Source organism: Mus pahari, chromosome 10, assembly GCF_900095145.1.
Source record: "Mus pahari chromosome 10, PAHARI_EIJ_v1.1, whole genome shotgun sequence".
Classification (NCBI taxonomy): Eukaryota; Metazoa; Chordata; class Mammalia; order Rodentia; family Muridae; genus Mus; species Mus pahari.
Window position 1 is genome coordinate 53,125,052 of NC_034599.1, and position 19,912 is coordinate 53,144,963.

General features: G+C 47.5%; 1 protein-coding gene across 3 annotated transcripts in view; it reads right to left on the reverse strand.

Annotated features, from left to right (window-relative positions):
• Pml (promyelocytic leukemia) overlaps positions 1 to 19,428 on the reverse strand; it is a 32,626-nt gene extending 13,198 nt beyond the window's left edge. For 2 of the 3 annotated variants that reach the window (XM_029543467.1, XM_029543469.1), the window contains exons 1-7: positions 19,222 to 19,428; positions 16,791 to 17,254; positions 6,531 to 7,111; positions 5,383 to 5,453; positions 2,673 to 2,810; positions 2,007 to 2,265; positions 1,536 to 1,588 (exon numbers count right to left, since the gene is read on the reverse strand). In XM_029543467.1, coding sequence (XP_029399327.1) covers positions 1,536 to 1,588; positions 2,007 to 2,265; positions 2,673 to 2,810; positions 5,383 to 5,453; positions 6,531 to 7,111; positions 16,791 to 17,254; positions 19,222 to 19,350 — 1,695 coding nt within the window. In that variant the 5' untranslated portion in view covers positions 19,351 to 19,428. The remainder of the gene's footprint in view (positions 1 to 1,535; positions 1,589 to 2,006; positions 2,266 to 2,672; positions 2,811 to 5,382; positions 5,454 to 6,530; positions 7,112 to 16,790; positions 17,255 to 19,221) is intronic. The other variant, XM_029543468.1, reaches the window with a different exon arrangement.
• Between the last annotated feature and the right edge of the window lie 484 nt (positions 19,429 to 19,912).

Here is a 19,912-nt window from a genome sequence, read left to right on the forward strand (position 1 = left end):
GTGTGTGTGTGTGTGTGTGTGTGTGCGTGCGCATGCACGCGCGATCTACCAAGAGGACAGGCTACCAAGGTTGATGAAGGCAGGTGGCTCTTCTTGCTCTGTGTGAGAAAAGGCAGCTCTGAGAGAGGACAGCAGCATACTTCTGGCAAGTGGAAGGCTGGCTGGAAGACTAGACTTCCAGTCAGAGCTTGCTCAGTGGGATGATGGGAAGACCACCTCGGTGGGTGGCAGGCGCCTTGGTGTAGACTGCTGGTCCTCCTGGGGTGGGAGGTCCAACGTAGGTGGGAAGTTCTTCGGGTATTCAGCAGGGAGGTGTGCGCTGGTAATGAGGGTTCCGTACACACTGTGTGCGCTGGTAATGAGGGTTCCATACACACTCTGTACACTCTCCAATACGGAATCACGGTCTGTGTGCTTGGGGACCATAGAGACCTCCAGTCTAACCTCGTATTACTCTCCTCATGCTTTGCTTTCTCTGGACACGGAACAGGCTAGTCTCTGATGATGTGCCTCCAGGTACAGAAGAGTCACGGGTTTCATTACCAGATGCCTTCAAAGAAGATTTCTAACGAACTAAAATATAGGGCTTCTGTGGTGGTTTGAATGAGAATGCTCCCCATAAGGTCATAGGTTTGAATCCTTGGACCCTGGTTGGTGGAACCGTTTGGGAAGGATTAGGAGGCGTGGCCTTGTTGGAGTAGGTGGGTCACTGGGTCACTGGCTTTGAGGTTTCAAAAGTCTATGTCATTCCCAGTTAGCCATCTCTCTCTGTAACTTGTGTTTGTGGATCAGATGTGAGTTCTCAGCTCTGGCTGCAGCACCATGCCCACTGCCCGTTGCCCAGCTCCTGCCATGATGATCATGGACTGAGCCTCTGAAACTACAAACCCAAATAAGCTCTTTCTACTCTAACATGCCTTTGCATTGGTGTCTCTCCCCAGCAACAGAAAAATAAGACATCTCCACTACTTGTCACCCATGGGCACACTCTACCTATCACCAACCTTCATGAACTGATTTTGTTGTTGTTTTTCAGTCAGAATCTTCTACATAGCCCTGGCTGTCCTGGAACTCACTCTGTAGACCAGGCTGGCCTTGAACTCACAGAGATCCATATCTGCCTCTGCCTCCAAGTGTAGGAATTAAAGGTGTGTGTCACTACCATGCCCAGCTCATTGATTAACCAGGGAATGAACTCTTGTCCACCTTTCCTCATGGAGTACTTAGCAGACGGAAAATACACAAGGAAGCTCTAGGGAAGTTCTAGAGAAGCTTCTAGATCTAGAAGATATTACAGAGGATAGTCATGGCTTAGAAAAAGCAGCCTGGCAAGTATTGCAGAAGTCTTCATGCCTAATACAGTAAGGGGGCCGGGATGCAATAAGCATGTAGCTAGTCTCTGCAGACCGTCCTTGGTATGACTTAGGCTTTATTGCCTTGCTAGGAAATTTGCCAGGTGCCAGGTGAGCCTGAGAGTCACCTGCTGTGGCCTTTGGGACCTTGAACAAGGGGAGGCAGAAGTCCATATTACTCACCAGATTCTCGGTGTCCGAGTCCTCTGAACTGCTGATCACCACGACTCGCTCCTCTGAAATGGAGAGGGGTGGCAGCATTAAATCCTTCCTGGAATGTCCACTGGCTGGGGTGAGACATCCAGGAGAATCCTTGTCCAATGGGCTGAGAATGACAGATGCCCTGTCCTGTGTGTGCCAGGAGGAGACAGAGTGTTTATGTCCCCAGAGCACAGAGACTGGCACTAGTAGTTTTGGAGGGAAGGAGGCAGGGCTAAGGCATAGCCCCTCCGGTGTCCCACACTGGAATCATAGCAAGCATAGGGTAAACTACCAGTGCCATATTCAATGGCTGCTCAGAGCAGCTCGGGCATGGGAGTCCTGGTGGCTCTGAGTGCCCAGGTGGGATCGGAATGTGGAGGTGGGGTCTAGGGTGTTCCAGATGTCTGAGGGCATGACAGTCTTACACAGGTGTTCCCTGCCTAATCCTCCTACCTGTATCCCCTGTGTCGTTGGTAACATGATTGTTGTTGGGCGGGAGGGTCTCTTTTTCAGGGACGGTGCTCTCAGGGCTAGAAGTCCCATCCAGATGAGGAGGTGAGGTGGCCTTGGAAGTGCTGGGCCTGGGCTGCTCGGGGGAGCTTGTGGTCAACCCGTCCTCATTCTTCTCTGTGGACTCCATCTTGATGCTCTTCCTGGAGCAATCTTCGTGGGAGTACTTCCTCTTCACGGGGCCGACTGTCTGAGAAGCCTCCTGAAGAGTGGGGAGTTAGAGGAGTGACTGGGGTGCCTCTGGTGTTGCTGGGCTGAGACACTGAGCTGAGTCCCAGGGGTTTTTGTGGCATGATTTCGCTCTCCTTCTTTTGGCCATGCTGAGCATGTCTCTGCAAACAGGAGGCTCTCTCAGGTCGCCATGCGCACTGGTCATGGCCACTGACCAACAGTCTTGGTTGGTCTCATAGCTTTGGCTGTCTCAGCATCCCAGCTGGCCTGAGAGTGGCTCAAGGTTATTTCGAGCTTCCATGGGGAGCATCTGAGAGCAATGGAGAATATGGAGCAAATAAAGGCCTGAGAAAGGCCCCGATTCTTCTCCAATTACACCTCACTGTTGGCTAGAGTCTAAGCCTTTTAGATTGAGGCGGGGCTGACTAGGGGGCTTACCTCTTTGTAGGTGGGACCTTGCATAGAGAAGGCATACACTGGTACAGGGTGGGCTCCAGGAACTGTCTTTATTATAGCCACAGGTTGGGTCTTACACAGCTCTAGGGCCTGAGCCTGTACCCTCTGCACTTCTTTGGGCTGTAAAAGCAGGTAACAGGAAAGTTAGAAATGCAGTGACCCTAGGCCTACAACCTGCCTCCAGTGTAAGCTTGGTCCCAATCGAAGCGCTCACTGGGACAAGTAATTTTCCCCAAAGTCTCCATGATGCCACCTCTTTCTGACCTTGGGCTGCTGCTACCCGGGCACCGCTTCAATCTGCGTGTGTCCTGACAGGGTAGGATGACACCTCAGGGACCGTGGTGCCCATCCTCAGAACATGCTTGACAACCAGCCTAGCTTGCCTGCCTCTAGAGAGAGGCTGCTTGCTGTTGAAAGCAGCATCCCCTCAGCAGTGACAGAGTTGCGGCAGTCGGGAACTCGGAGGCCAGCCTCCTGGGAGCTTGCCTTACCCCGAGTCTTAACTCTAGTAGCTACTGTACAAGTTGGAATTACTTAAAACTCCCTGGGCCTCAGTCTCCCTCCAAAAAAAATGGAATAATGACACTTGCCGAACGCCATCAACATGTCAAAGGAGTGTCCAGTACTTACAGAGACCCAGTAGTGCGGGTGAGGAGGATGGCTAATGAATATAATACTAGTTTGAGTGCTACTCCATGTCAGACTTGGTGTTCAGGGTTTGTGTCTCTAAGTAAAGCAGGAGCAACTCCTCAAACAGTGAAAAGGGAGCTCGAGAGATGGCTCAGTGGCTGCTCTTGCCAAGGATCTGGGTTCAGTTGTTCAGTTCCCAGAACCCACAGGACAGCTCATAACCATCAGTAACCCCAGGTTTAGGGGATCTGACACCCTCTTCTGGCCTCTACAGGTACTGTACACAAATGGTACACTCACAGGCAAGCAAGACATTCATATACAGAAAATAAGTAAATACATCTCTTTTAATGAAAGAATCACCACATGGCTTACCAATTCTACACTCCTAGGTACTACCTCAGAAGTACCGACGGTAGCTATTCAACTGCAAACTATGCATGGGACTGGGCAGGAAGCCCAGTGGTTAGGCACCCGCCTGCCATGTTCCAAGCCCCCTATATTCACTCTTAAGGAGGAGGAAGTTTCACCATCTTATCTTTGCCTTTATGGCTCTGCAGTTGCTGGCATATGAAAGGCTTCTTGTTCTACTTAGGCCAGGAACTCCCTGTAGGCAAGGCTGGATGCCTCTGCTTCTGTTCCCTCAACACAACACTCACTAGCACTGAAGATGCAGGGGACAGTAAGGGGGGGGGGGGAGCAGTGCTGTGTCAGCCTGAGCTGCCTCTCTTGTCAGCACTGGCTATGAAGCCACACTTCAGCCTCACACGACCTTTGCTCCCACACACTGCTACCCACGTCTTTCCTGAGTCCTAGTCTCAGCCCCCAGGTGACTACTACCACGGTAAAAATGAGGGAGTTTTGTGGACATAGGCCCCACTGCCCAAGTTCAAGTTCATAGGACCTCATAGCTGAGTCTCTTTGGGTCTTAACTACATCCCTGCAAGAGGCTCTAGACTCCATGCTCTTTTGTAGCTCTAAAATTCCCAAAAGTCCTGGCTTCCCCAAGAAGCCTTTCCCCACTGCTGTAACCCACAGCAATCTCTTTTCCATGGCTTGCCCCAAGGCAAAGCTAGAAAGGTTTAATACCCTTGGTGCCCACCAGAAGATCTGCCTGGTCCTGGGCCCACATGTTGACATGCAGCCACAAGTAACAGAGTGACCTAGCTGGGGATGGAAAGATGCCAGGCGCAGGAGGGAACTGAGAGAGCTTATCCTGCTGCAGGGGAACCATGCCCATGAGCGTGGATGAAGGAGAATGAAAAGGATGCCTGTGTGTTTCTCCTGTGAAGTGCTCAGTCAGAGCAATCAGAACAGGAAGTACCACCTCATGAACCAGTGCACTTCCTGTTCCCAAAGGCATGTGCATGAAAGCCGCTGAGCTAAGGATACAGCTGAGGTAATGTCAACATGAGATTATCTTTTTTGTTGTTTTGTTTGTTTGTTTGTTTTTTGTTTTTTTTCCGAGACAGGGTTTCTCTGTATAGCCCTGGCTGTCCTGGAGCTCACTTTGTAGACCAGGCTGGCCTCAAACTCAGAAATCCGCCTGCCTCTGCCTCCCAAGGATTAAAGGTGTGTGCCACAATGCCCAGCTAACATGAGATTATCTAAGGGCATCCAACCCTAAGAAACTAGTTTATTAGGTATATGTTGGCCCTGGAATCTGTGGAGCTGAGCTCTAACTCTTAGCATTAAGTCCAAGAACCATGTGTGTGGGAGTGGAGATCCACCTACGCCAGCCCCAGAAAACCGCTCAGGCAATCACAGGTCTATCCTGTGTCACATCCAACAGGGCCACTGTTTATACTCTTTCTATTCACCGCCTGCCCACCCCTGGATCTGACCCCTCCTGAACTGGCTAGTGACCCATCAAGAGCTAGTGAGGCATTTAGGAACCTTGCACCAGACAGACAACCCTTGCTTAACCCTCTCCTCTGGCGAGCTCCAGCCCAGTCGTCTACTGTCCTCTTTCAGGCACTCTCCCTCCATCAGGACATCAAAACTCCCAGGCATTTGCCTGCTGTGCCCTGCCACCTCGCCTCACACAGCAAACCCGTCGCACCTGCTCAAGGTCAGTCGAGGGCTCAAGCCTGCTGGCTGCCTCTGGGCTGGCTCTCGTACCTACAGCCGCATCTGGGGGGAAAACAAAACAGAGAGCACAAGGGCACTCTAGTAAGAACTCTTAGCTGGGACAGTGACGGGGGCAGGGGAGGGGGGTCCTTGATGCTTTTCTTGGGTATGTATCATTGAGCACACCCCACAGAGGGGCTGGAGTTGACTGCTGTAGGCACGAACCCAAATAGAATAGGGGGTGGGGGGCAGTAGCACTGGGTTCTACCTTTGGTTCTAAACCCCAAGTGCACATCTTTGCATCTCTGGGAAATCATTCACTGCCTACATGGAGAAGATAGAATTCCATCTCCATTCTAGGACCATATCTTTATAAGCCCATGGCTCATGTGGTCCAGGGGTCCTTGGAAACTGCCTGGAGCTAAAAAGGGGCACCCCTCAACATCTGCTCAGAACTAAAGTCCCAGCTTAAAGACTTAAGCAAAAACTCTGAAGGTATAAATCTGCACTCATGGTCTTTGTCTGGAAAGCCACAGCTCCTGGATTTTGATTCAGGGCCAAGCATGTCTCTAGATATGCGATGTGACCCAGGATCCTCTCCCAGTTGGGCAAGACAGAACTTATGGTCAGGAACTGGCCAGCCACTTCTGTACATCATGAAAGCCCAGTAACGTAAGGCTCTAGGACCTAGAGGCTGGCAGACGGCTGCTTTGTTCTCGGGAATTCTTCTTTTCAGTGTCTGACCAAATACCTCACAGCCGGGTTTTCTGAGCTTCCTCCTCTCCTAGCCTTACAGACTGGTTGACTTCTCTTTTCCTGGGCATAGGAGGCTGATGCCAAAAGTGGGCTATAATGATACCACATCTGGTTCTCAGCGTCTCAGTTTCCACCTGTTCCCCAAGGCTCACAAAGTCACATCTACTCCATAGTCTTCTAAGTTTGCAAAGTGCCTCCTCCAGGTGCCTGCCACACCAGATCAGCATACCCTCTTCTTCTGTCCCCTGGATCCTTAGACCTGACACTTTCATCTATCAAACAGAGATCATCTTTTCAGCTTTGCCTTCCCCTGGGGGGCAGCAGTGAAGCATGGGGCCTTTAAATGACAAACTAGCTGCCTATGAGCATAGCTTCAACCCTTACTTGTCCTCTGGGTGATGCAGGAGATGAGGTCCTGCAGGCACAACTTGAACTCCTCGAAGCCGCTGGTGAGCCCCTGGACTTTCTGGTTCTGGGGCTCCTCCTGGCGCAAATTGCAGAGTGCCTTGTGTAGAAAGCTGTGCATATCCAGCACCTCCTGGTCGGAGGCGTAGAGCTTCATCCTCTTGACCAGCGCCCCACTAGTGCGGATGCGTTGCAGCACAGCTTCCAGGCAGCTCAGCTGGCCAGCTATTTCCTGGTAGTCGCGCTGGTAGCGTTCATTCACCGCCTCGAGCAGCTCGCGCTCTTGAGCCTGCACATAGTCTACCACTTGGCGCACGCGTGCACGGATCTGCGTCTCAATGTCTGCGCGTGCGTGGTCCAGCTGGCCTAAGGCTGAGCGCATCTGTGCATGGGCACTGTCGAAGGTTGTGCCCTGCTCCTCCAGAGCCTGTGTCATGGCGCCTAGCTCCTCATGGCGCTGCTGAATCTCCTCACCAATATCGCACTGAAGATGGCTGTGGTTGCGGTCCAGGAGCGCGCATGTGCAACACAGAGGCTTGGCGCAGCCTCGGCAGTAGATGCTGCGGAGACATAAGGCCAATAGACTGTTTCTCGGTTGTTGCTTTTCCCCACTCAGTGTCTATAGATTTCGTTATAGTACTAGATCTATCCATAAAATGGCAGACAGTACAAAGAGATGGTTCAACAAGTAAAGGTGCTCACAGGTCTAACAACCTGAGTTGGATCTCCGAAACCTATATGGTGGGAGGAGACAACCAACTTCTGCAAGCTGTCCTCTGAGCTGTCCTCCAAGTGTGCCACAGCACATGTGCACCCACACACATAACATACATAAAAAAAAATACATGTTAGAAGCCGGGCGTGGTGGCGCACGCCTTTAATCCCAGCACCTAGGAGGCAGAAGCAGGTGGATTTCTGAGTTCGAGGCCAACCTGGTCTACAGAGTGAGTTCCAGGACAGCCAGGGCTATACAGAGAAACCCTGTCTCGAAAAACAAAACTAAACAAAAAAAATGTTAGGAAAAACTACTATAGTAACGATTCCTCCACCGCTGCAGCAATGCAGACACATACAAGAGAGATAACCACTTCTCAACATCCCTTAAACCCAGCTCTGATCCTACTCCGCCTACTTAGGCCCTGGGTGAGTAAAGTGTGGCTTCATCCACATCCAAACTCTCAAGTACCTGCCGGCCGTACATGCCACACTTGTCAAATACTTTTTATCATTCTCTTTCACAGATGAAGAAGCTAAGACTTACAGCTCAAAAATACGGAGGGCTAATGTTTGATCTTAAAAGGTAAAAATCAGGCTGGAGAGATGGCTTAGTGGTTAAGAGCACTGACTGTTCATCCAGAGGTCCTGAATTCAATTCCCAGCAACCTCTGGTGGCTCATGACCATCTGTAATGGAATCTGATGCCCTCTTCCGGTGTGTCTGAAGACAGCTACAGTGTACTCATATACATTAAATAATATTTAAAATAAATAAATGACCAGACAGTGGTGGCTCATGCCTTTAATCCCAGCACTTGGGAGGCAGAGGCAGGTGGATTTCTGAGTTCGAGGCCAGCCTGGCCTATACAGTGAGTTCCAGGACAACCAGGACTACACAGAGAAACCCTACCTTGAAAAACAAAAATAAATAAATAAAAATAATAAAATAAAATAAATAAGTGAATAAATAAAAATCAAAGTACAGTCACCTGGTAACTTTCCTCTCTAATCTTTCATTCAGGACATCCCTTTAGGTCCACAGTGACAAACCTAGTGTATTCTCTTTTTTTTTTTTTTAAAAGATATTTTCTTCATTTACATTTCAAATGCTATCTCCAAAGCCCCATATACCCTCCCCCAACCCTGCTCCCCAACCCACCCACTCCCGCTTCCTGGCCCTGGCATTCCCCTGTACTAGGGCATATGATCTTCGCAAGACCAAGGGCCTCTCCTCCCATGGATGGCTGACTAGGCCATCCTCTGCTACATATGCAACTAGAGACTTTTTTTTTTAAGATTTATTTATTTACTTACTTACTTATTTATTTATTATAAGTACACTGTAGGGGCTGGAGAGATGGCTCAGTAGTTAAGAGCACTGACTGCTCTTCTGGAGGTCCTGAGTTCAAATCCCAGCAACCACATGGTGGCTCACAACCATCCTTAATGAGAAACAAACAAACAAAAAAAGAGCACTGACTGCTCTTCCAGAGGTCCTGAGTTCAATTCCCAGCAACCACATGGTGGCTCACAACCAGCTGTAATGAAATCTAATGTCCTCTTCTGGTGTGTCTGAAGACAGCTATAGTGTACTTTTTTTTTTTTTTTAATTCTTTTTTTTTTAAGATTTATTAATTTTATTTATATGAGTGCTCTGAACTGCTGAGCCATCTCTCCAGTCCTAATGTATTCTTTTTTACAGCTCCATTATAGCTACACAGACAACCGTTTAGTTCAACAGTCTTCCTTTAGACACTCAATTTGATTTTCTGTTTGTGAATTTTCTTTCCTCCTTTCCTCTCTTATTTTTTGACTGATATGAACAGTCATTTAATAACATAACATCCATGGTAGGCATCCTAATATATGGATGCCTGTCTCTCTATGAAACATAGTACAAATAGACTGCTAGATCAATGGATGTATCTCTCTTAATATTTTATGCATGTAAAATATTAATAATGTGAAGTCATGAATATGTTAATTAGTTGGATTTTTTTCTAGTTCTACAATGTATTTCACAACATCGTAATGTGCATGATAAATATATGTAATTTTGGGCTGGTGAGATGGCTCAGTGGGTAAGAGCACCCGATTGCTCTTCCAAAGGTCCGGAGTTCAAATCCCAGCAACCACATGGTGGCTCANAACCATCCGTAACAAGATCTGACTCCCTCTTCTGGAGTGTCTAAAGACAGCTACAGTGTACTTACATATAATAAATAAATAAATAAATCTTAAAAAAAAAAAAAAAAAAATATATATATATTTAAAAAAAAAAAATATATGTAATTTTTACGAGTCAATTTAATATACATATAAGCTAAGAGAGACTTCCACAGCATCTATTATAATCATTCTATCTAGTTTTTAAATATGTTACAAGGTCAAGGGACTATACATGTGTGATTAATTAAGAATCATGAGATTGTAGTAGGGCGTGGTGGCGCACGCCTTTAGTCCCAGCCCTTGGAAGGCAGAGGCAGGCGGATTTCTGAGTTTTAGGCCAGCCTGGTCTACAAAGATAAGGAAGAAATGGAGGAAATCCAGTAATGGAGGGAAATGTCACTGAAATAAGCAGAAAGTTTTAGACAGATGCAGTCTGTCACGTTCTAGAATAATCTGATACAAGACATCTAAGATAGCTTGGATGTGTCAGCCAGGCCTCTATTGGTGCGATGAACCTCCATGACAAAAGTAACTCGGGGAGGAAAGGGTTTATTTGGCTTACTCTTCCACAGCACTGTTCCTCACTGAAGGAAGCCAGGGTAGGAACTCAAACAGGACAGGTACCTGGAGGCAGAAGCTGATGCAGAAGCCATGGAGGGGTGCTGCCTACAGCTTGTTCCTCCTGGCTTGCTCAGCCTGTGACTTGCTCAGCCTGCTTTCTTATAGAATCCAGGCCCACCAGCCCGGGGTGGAACCACCTGCAATGGACTGGGCCCTCCTGTATCAATCACTAATCAAGAAAATGTCCTACAGGCTTGCCTACAGCCCAGTGTTATAAAGGCATTTTCTCAATTGAGGCTCCTTCCTCTCCAGCAATGACAGCTTATGTCAAATCGACATCAACGTATTAGCCAGCACATTCGTTAACTAATAAATTTCAAGAATAAGAAACACCTTTGGGTACTAAGACAAAAGGGGGTGCTGGGGAGATGGCTTGGTACTTGCTGCATGAGGACCTGAGTTTGGATCCCTAGCACCTGTGGGAAAAGCTCAGAACAAGAAGTTATGCGGAGGCTGAGCTCCACGCCCCAAAAGTAAGGTGAAGATCAAGGGGAGCCAGCCAGCGTTAACCTCTGGCCTGCACGTGTACATGTCTGAGCACACTCACCCCCCACACACATACATTTGCACACATGCTTACACACACAAAGACAGAAAAAGAAAATAGATTTTCCCTTAGACTTCTGCTTTCTTTGATGCATAAAATACAGCAGTGTGCACAACATTCAGAAGGAAAGAAAGTGTGACCCGTGAACACTGTATCTAGACAACGCCCAAGTAAAAGAGCGGCTATGAATATTCTCGAAATCAAGAAACTCAAGCAACTAGGAACACTAAAGTCCTCCTTGTAAGAAAATATTTACTGGCAGCATCCCTTCGGTCGGGAGTTCAACAGAAGCAAAGTATCTGGGCCTTGACAGCCTGTAGCTCAGAGGCAGAGAGCACATGCCCTGAGTTCCATCTCCAGTCTGAGGATCGAGAGAGAGGCCAATGTAAACTGCCCTGGGTGGACTGTCCATGGGTGAGAGTTCATTAATACAAAGATGGAGTGCTTCATTACAAACAAACTGTAAGACTTCAATAGTTACTTATTTAAAGTGTGTGTGTGTGTGTGTGTGTGTGTGTATGTGTGTGTGTAGGTCAGAGGACACAGTTTGTGTGTGGAGATCAAAAGACAATGTGCACCGGGCGTGGTGGTGCACGCCTTTAATCCCAGCACTTGAGAAGCACAGGCAGGTGGATTTCTGAGTTCGAGGTCAGCCTGGTCTACAAAGTGAGTTCCAGGACAGCCAGGGCTATACAGAGAAACCCTGTCTCGGGGAAAAAAAAAAAAAAAAGACAATGTGCAGGACTCTGTGCCTTGAGGCCTCTGGGATCAGCTCAGGTCATAGGCTTGGGCCATCTTCCCAGCCTTTCCAATAATTTTTTAAAATCTAGGCATTGAAGTTTAAAAAAGGTGATCTGGGCTGGTGAGATGGCTCAGTGGGTAAGAGCACCCGACTGCTCTTCCAAAGGTCCGGAGTTCAAATCCCAGCAACCACATGGTGGCTCATAACTATCCGTAACGAGATCTGACGCCCTCTTCTGGAGTGTTTGAAGACAACTACAGTGTAATTACATATAATAAATAAATCTTAAAAAAAATTAAAAAAATAAAAAAGGTGATCTTGGAGGAATCTTTATGTAAGGGTGATCTTTCTTTCTTTCTTCGTTCCTTTTTTCCTTCCTTCCTACCTTCCTTCCTTCCTTTCTTCCTTTCTCCCTTTTCTGATGACTGGGAATTGAAACCAAGGCTCATGCAACTCAATAGATACTCTACAACTGAGCTACGTCCCCAGCCCCTAAACATACATACTTTGAACTTGGCAAGTCTAATTTGTTTTTCTGTTAAACTCAAGGAAAATGAAACTCTACGCTGCTTTAGCAGCAGGTTTCCTTTTACAGTTCAGTTCTAAAGGGAAACCAGTCTGAGTTCTAAACAAGCAACCTGCAGGATCCTTCAGCTAGCTGCAGGCTGGCAGAGCAGAAGAGCCCAACCTCTGCAGTCAGGAGTCTTTCATCCTGTTCTGTGCCTGGGTGGGACTGCCCTCCTTCTAAGTTAGCTCCTATAACCTCCCATTTCAGTCTCCTTTGGGCAGTGGAAACAGTCTTAGCTGAAGGTCAGGGATTCAGAGAATACTTCAGAAGATGGGTGGGTACTCCAATGTGGGAGGAAGGAAGGTGGGATGGAATCGCGCCACCCCATTCTGTGGCTCTACAGGAAGTAGTCAGGGTGCTTGCCGGCTACGAACCTGTCCTTTGCCCTCATTTCTGATTTTATCTGGCACTTTACTTTCTTTGATTCCTTTGCAGTAGCCATTTTTCTGAGACACATTAAAGGTGTTTCCCCTTCTGAGAACAGGATGGAATCAGACTTCCTTTTGAGGAGGAAACAGCTTCAAGCTTTGAGTAAGAACGACTTAGAATAGGCCAAGCTGAGTGGCCCCTAGAGTCCCCACAGTAGCTTTTCAAGGAGAGAATTGGACCCACTGGAGATAACACCGAGACTCAGCTTTAAATTTGCACAATAGTTTCTTGTCCATCCTGCTCCATCACCCCCTACCCCCAGGACTCAAGGCTAGCTATGTGTAACCTCCACAGCACCTGTAATCCTCCAGCAACCCTGAGGAGAGAGCCTTCTATAAATGGAGTAGCCTTGGCAGAAAGCCAGGCCACAGGAATACAAAGCCAGCCTGGTGGCAGGATCACGTGTGTATAACCAGGCCCGGGTCAGGCCTGAGCCAGACCACCTTCCTGGCTTAAGTAGGCTATTAACCTACACTCCAGAAGCCAACTAAACATTTCTCGCTCATTTTTTTTACAAATTGTTTTTCATGAAACTCATAGAACTCAACATACTTCTCCAAAGTACCATTTAAAGACTGACTCTTTATCAAGGCTTCCTTAATCCGCCTCACAGTCAGATACAAGAACCACCCACTCCTTCAAACTGCCCAGCACGGTATCTGAAAAGCTATCTCCGGGGCCTAGGTTCCTTGCCAGGGAGCCCTGCATGGTGTGGACCTAGCACAACCTTTGGATCCAAAGCTGTGTATTCAGACACCAGTTCTCATTTGCTCGGCAACAGCGGTTTCAGTGCCCAGCGCAAAGTAAACTGTTGCCTCCCTAATTGATTGTTTAGTGGCTGCATAGACATAGAGACAGATTCTAGATATGGTTCCAGTTAGTTTCACTTTATGGTTCAACATTGATTCCTAACTCATAAACTTAAGTCTCACTGTTAACCACCATTCTACACTGGCCAAGGTCTCACGTCCCATCTCAGCTGAGCAGCTAAGTCCAGTGCCACTGCTAGAGAGGAGAGAGCAGCCTCTCCGGGGGCTTACATGCTAACCCTGATCTTGCCTTGAGTTATTTTAAAATCCTTGTTTCTTCTCACAAGGGCCAGATGTGCAGGGGAATCTCTTTTATTCACATCATATCCTACCAAATGGACCATGGTTATTACTGGGTCTGAAACGAGGCTCCTGAGTAAGTGCATGTAAGAGAAAGGAGTCATTTCCTATCTTTTCTGTCATGTTGCCTGACAGCTGGCAATAGCTCTCTTCAGCCACGAGGTGGTGCTCCTCCCTGGCCAACACCACTGAGCCCCGAGGAGATGCAATGCACTAAAAATTGCACAGGGTGTGGATGGGTTGGTGGGTGGGGACATAGGGTGGGGAAAGGCAGGACTGGAAGGAGGTGGCTGCTAGATACCCCAGGGTACAAAGCTGGGGTAGATTCTCCCAGAGGGTTAATTCAGGCCAGGCGAGGGATTCTCCTGCTTGTCACGCTATAGTCCCTAAGCAGAACCATCTGCACATCCCCCTTCAACAGCAATCAATTCTTCCAGACTTTGTCATGGTTTTGCAGCTGTATGTCACTGGTTCCTGCCTAGAGCTGGCTTGTTGTCACCTGTTGCCAACCATATCAGGTTCTCATCTGGAAGACTTTCCCCTGGATCTTCCATCCCACACACTTCTTTAATCTGACTAAGCAAGTCTTTCATTTTTCTCCATACGGCTATAGTATCTGCCCATAGGCGTTGATGGCCCTGAACGAATTCCCTCACCCCAGCCCACCAAACTTTAAGCTCTGGTATCCAGACACAGAGAGCCCTAAATCCCTATCACTCATGGGTGGAAGGCCTCTCCGGTGAGCCTCCAGGTCCTTCCAGCTCTGACAGTGTGAGACCCAGTCACATCCTGTGCTCCCAAACCCCCCGCTGCCCCTCGCAGACCTTGATTTCCTAAGGGATTTCCTTTTCCCTCCAGATCCTACACTTTAGTTTCTGAAGATATCCAACATATGGTAATATGTCCTGTCAAAATCTTTATGAACAGGAGAAAAATAGAGATAAGAAAGCAGTTAAGTGAATAAATATTAGCCTTGGAGCTGCCAGCATTGCCCACTTGAGACAAGGATCCAGAGTACAGGGAGAGCCATGAGTTCAAGCACCGAGCTTCCGACAGTGTAGTCCCTTGTCTCATTAACACGCTACCTCTATTCAATGACAAGACCTGTGTGTGTGCATGAAGACAAGGAGCAAGCTGAGAAAGGGTTCAGTGCTCCACAAAGTGTGGAATAAAATCATCACTTCATTGGGCGTGGTGGCCCACACCTTTAAACTCAGAACTTGGGAGGCAAGAGGATCTCTGGGAGTTCAAGGCCAGCCTGAACAATCTGAGCCAGTTCCAAGACAGTCAGGGCTACACAAAGAAACATTGTCTCGAAAAATCATAAAAGGGAAAAAGAAATAAATAGTAACGTCTTGCAAGCCCTGTTCACCTTTCCTGTCCCTGTTCAGCTCACAGACTCTGCGTAACTCTGCCTTGCACACAAGCCTCCTCCCTCCAGGCCTTTCTCTTTCCTTCCACAGGACACTGCTACTTTGAGTCAATATGACATCCTCTTAGAAACTTCTCCCTGTCAGTCCAGGCTGGGAATGTGGTTTTCTAAAATCTAGGCCAGTGTGCCTTCCTTCCTTCCTTCTTCCTTCTGCCCACAGACTAGCTATCAGTGTCCTGAGCAAGTGACAGTGTCAAGGGAACACGACAAAAGAGGTAGTGTAATCAGTGTCACTGTGAAAACACAGTTGGACGATTAGTAAGACAGGCTCCTACCTTGTCACTCTGACCTTAGCTGCTTCCTGCTGGTCTGCCACAGGTACCCAAGAGGGCAAGGTTGGTTCTCTGAGTACTCACACTCCAACACTTAACAGAGAATGGGGCTCACTACAGGTGTGACATGACACAGGTGTGGTGATCAAATGCCAAGAACCTGAAGGCAGACCCTAACCCCAGGTTAAAACTAGCTCTTGTGCCACTCCCCAGCATGAGTGGCAAGTCAGCTCAATGACAAAGGCCAGAATGGTTTATTTTGACTTGTGGCCAGAGGCAAATTGTGGGTTCTTTATGGCACTGAGGTTGGTGAAAAAAACAACAAGTTTTTTCATAACCACCGGTATAAAAACAAAAACAAGCAAACAAACAAACATAACCCAAGATGGTGACAAAGGAACAACAGCCAAAATTGTCCCCTGACCTCTACATACATGAGCACCACACATGCACTTGTATGTGCACTCAAGTGCACACATGCACACACGCACATACACACATAGGTGTGAGCTTTTTCTTGGACTGATTCAAAGTCATATACTATAAGACAGAAACTGACACATTTAATCCCCTAAAACTAAAGAGTTATTTTAAATATGATACCACATACTAAGTGAAATATTACCACAATAGATTCTCACAGAGGGACCTGGAAGAACTCTTCACAGGAAAAGAAAAGATGGCACCAAACAGGCAATTCACAAAGGAGGGAGAAGACAAGGGCCAATAAAGAGAGAGAAGCCATTTGATCTTAACAGTGTGCCATGAAATGCAAATTAAGCAGCAGTGCTTGCTGCAGAGGAATGGGGTGGGGGCAGGACTCCTCCTGTGAAGCAGGCAGGAAGCATGCTCCTGAGTGCAGAGGTTAACGAGTACCCCAAAAGAGGAAGCAGTTCTGTTCCCATTGATTCCTCAAAAACTACTAGTTCCTATTCAATCAATCTGCTTCTGAGTAGCCAAAAATTCATTTATCATACACTACCTTATTGGCTAAAAGGGCAGAAACAAGTCCTGATAAGGTACCTGACCTGCATTCTAGCCACAAAGAAACTTGAAAGAAGCATTCCAAATTAGCCATGGCAGCTGCCCTGTGGGTGGAGGGAGAGTGTTGAAAAAAACGAAGCAGGTGGGAATGGAATGGAGATGGCACTCTCTTTTCTTTAGTATAAATTTTGTTTGTGAGCCATAGAAATATATCCCCTATAGAAATAGAAAATATGCTGCTTAACAAAAATAATTACAAGTGACTTTCTTTGTTCTTTGCATATAGTCATTTTCAGATAGCACTCCCTGATGCCATAGTTTCACCTTTTCAAACACTATTTTCCTGCCCCCAATGATAACATCCAGCCTTACTGAGATTCCCTGGGGCCTCCAAAGGAAATGTCCACTTTTAAGACATCTAAAGTTCGGTGGTGACACGTACAAAAACCTACTGTTTTCACATATCACTTGCAACGGCACTCTGAAAATTTTTCATCCTAAAGACAAACTAGGTAAGGGTGCAAAGATGACTCTGAAGATATATATAATATTTCAGAGGGTCATTTGAAACGACTACATGCAAGCGGAGCCCATTTTGAATGACAATTCCCTGAAGCTTTCACCCCCTGACTCCAGGATGCTCCACTTACTCAGTCTGCGCAGGGTTGCGGTGGTTGGTATTGGAGCAGAAGATGTTGGATTTGCGCGTACTGTCGAGGAAGTCGCTCACTGAATTGTCGCGGAGCTCGGCCAGGGACCGGGCCTCATGCTTGACAAACCACTGATGTGCATCGAAGCACTTGCCGCACATGAGCTGTTCACACTCGAAACACCAGAAGTCGGCCAATTCTTTGCAGCGGGTACATGCAGCCTGCGCATCCACGATCTGCCGGAACACCGCCAGGCGCCGCTGCAGGCTCTCGAAGAACACGTTATCCAGGGCCTCCCCATTAGCATCGGCCGACCCAGGCGCCTTGCAGATGGGGCACTGCAGGCTAGGCGCCTGGAGGCATCCGGAGCACAGCGTGTGCAGACAAGGCAGCAGTTTGGGGCACTTGGCTTGGGCCTGGCAGCCGGGGCAGCGCAGAAACTGAAATTCCTCCTTTATGGCTTGCTGGTGAACCAAGGAGAGAAGTGAGGCCTACAGAAAGCCCAGATACCTTGTCCCCTCCACTGGCCGCCCATCCCTTCAGCTGGAGACTGGAGCGGGTAAAACCTCACATTCCATTCCAGGGAGTCATTGGATCATGTCCTGGCTTATCGGCACCCCAGTTCCTCATTTACTTCAGGTCTTGCAGCTCTCACTGCACAATTTACTGGGCACCCATCTGCTTATCATTAGACTCACTAATAGGTCCTGAGATACAAGATAGGATATATCTTTGCATTTAAGGGACTCAAGTTTGGAAAAGTATCAACTTCATATAAAGTGCTTAACACAATTGGCAGGATGGTCCTCAAAAAGTTAGACTTAAACTACCATATGACCAGAGCTTCTACTTTTCATATATACCCAAAAGAACTGGAAAAATATCCAAGCATATAATTATATACTAATGTGCCTAGCAACACCCCCACAAAAGTCACAGTGATCCGTTAGCACATGAACGCATGAACAAAATGTGTCTGCAAATGTAACGAAATATTATTCACCCTTAAAGAGGAATGAAATCAAAAAAAAAAAAAAAAAAAAGAGGAATGAAATCCTGATACATTCAACAACATGGATGAACCTTGAAGACATTATGGTAAGTGAAATAATATACCTGCCATAAAATGAGAAATATTGTGTAATTCCAGTCATACAAAATAATAAGAATAGTTAGTTCATAGATATAGAAGGTGGAGCTATTGTGTAAATGGTTCAAAGCGCTCAATACCGTGCCTGGCACATGAGAAGTACCCATAAATGTCAACTAGTATTTTTAATCCTTAGCTGTATAATGCTAATAATAAAAAGTTAGGGCAATGTGGCCTTATTTGTGTTTTTGTGAAGTGAAAAATGAGTGAAGACTAGTGGGATGGAGGTAGTTCCTTCCAGGACGAGTATGGAAGGTTGAGGCAATACTCCCAGGAGGGCCATGAACTACGCTTCCTTAGGAAAATAAGCTTGGTGGTGCATACATTAATCCCAGAGCTCAGAAGGCAGAGGCAGGTGGTCTCTATGAATTTGAGACCAGCCTGGCTTACGGTAAGCTCCAGCCCAGCCAAGGCTACATAGTGAGACCCTGTGTTCAAAAAAATAAAATAAAATAAATCCCTAAACCTCATACTCATAAAATAAATCGATGAAAATCAAAAGAGAGAGCAGCTGCGTGAATCATGTTGGTCTTAGCAGGCACTTTGGTCTGAGCTGGGTTTGTTTGTTTTGTTTTGTTTTGAAACAGGTCTTGGTGTGATGCCCTCAGCAGTCTTGAACTCTCTTTGTAGCCTAGGCTGGCCTGGAACTTGTCATCCTCCCTCCAGCCCTAACTTCCCAAGCGCTATTGCTCCTGGGACATGCGACCACAGCTGAAAAACGGGAAGTGTTTGTGTGGGGGTCAGGGAGGAGGACTATAGTTTTGCCATGTCTGGGACATGCCTTTAGCTCCAGGCCAGAGCAAATAAGACTCCTGGCCAGGCCTTCTCACAGGACTACAGTCTTTCATCTGAGGTTGGCACTAAAAGGCAAGGCTTCAGGGAGTAGGAGTTACAATCCAACTATCCCCAAGGCTACCGTAACTCATCCCGGTTTTTTTGTTTTGTTTTGTTTTTTGCTTTTGTTTCTGTTTTTGAGACAGGGTTTCTCTGTGTAGCCCTGGCTGTCCTAGAACTCACTCTGTAGACCAGGCTGGCCTCAAACTCAGAAATCCACCTGCCTCTGCCTCCCAAATGCTGGGATTAAAGGCGTGCCACTGCCCAGCCCCGGTTCCTATTTTACTCTAGGCTATCAGTTCTACCTCTGCCCAGCCAAGAGGGTCAGGACCTTGGTGACTCTTTAGGACACTAACTTACTTCTCTATAACAACCTTCTCCATTCTCAACTCCTCCACCAAAGTAAACGAATGAAAAACCCTAATACGCCTTCTAACCCAGTAGTACCTCTGCAGGGCTTTGGCTGTGTTCATAGTCTTCGGAGGGTTCCTCTGGGGGAGGCATGGTGGGCGTGGGGGTCGGGGCAGATTCCTGTTGTCCACAGGGAGATCCAGGGGGTGCAGGCGCCTTCTGCATGGTTACTGGTTCAGTTTCGATTTCTGGATTAGGTCTGTGAGGGCGGGAGATAAGCCAGTAAACTGAGCGAGAGGTTGCCCGCGGAGAGCCCGCCTCCCGAGAGGAAGTGAGACAGGGCTGGGCGGGTCTAGGGGCGGAGAGGCTGGTTCTATAGTCTCCCTTCAAAAGTTAAGAGAAAGACTAGGAATTAACTCTGGTAGAGCCAGAAAGGTTAACCAAACATGCAAGTAAACTAGGCCGGCAGGCAGGCACGGTTCATTAGCAGAACAAGGAAAGATCCTGCCACATGCACAGCTGCACACCAGGAGAGATACAGAGCAGACAGGCGTTTTCCTGTCTGTGAGCTATTCTACTCATCCCACAGCTATGCGTCCTAGTTAAGAGTCAGGTAGAGAAATAAACTCCTCTTTGAGAGAGCCCCCCCCCCCCAAGTGCAACCTAATGGAGACTTCAACTCAATACTCGGATGGGTTTGCCTGGAAAGGCATCCCTCAGCCGAGAATGGAGCGTGAGATAGAAAATGACCAGGAATTCAGAGTTGCTCAGACATTTTTTTTTTTTT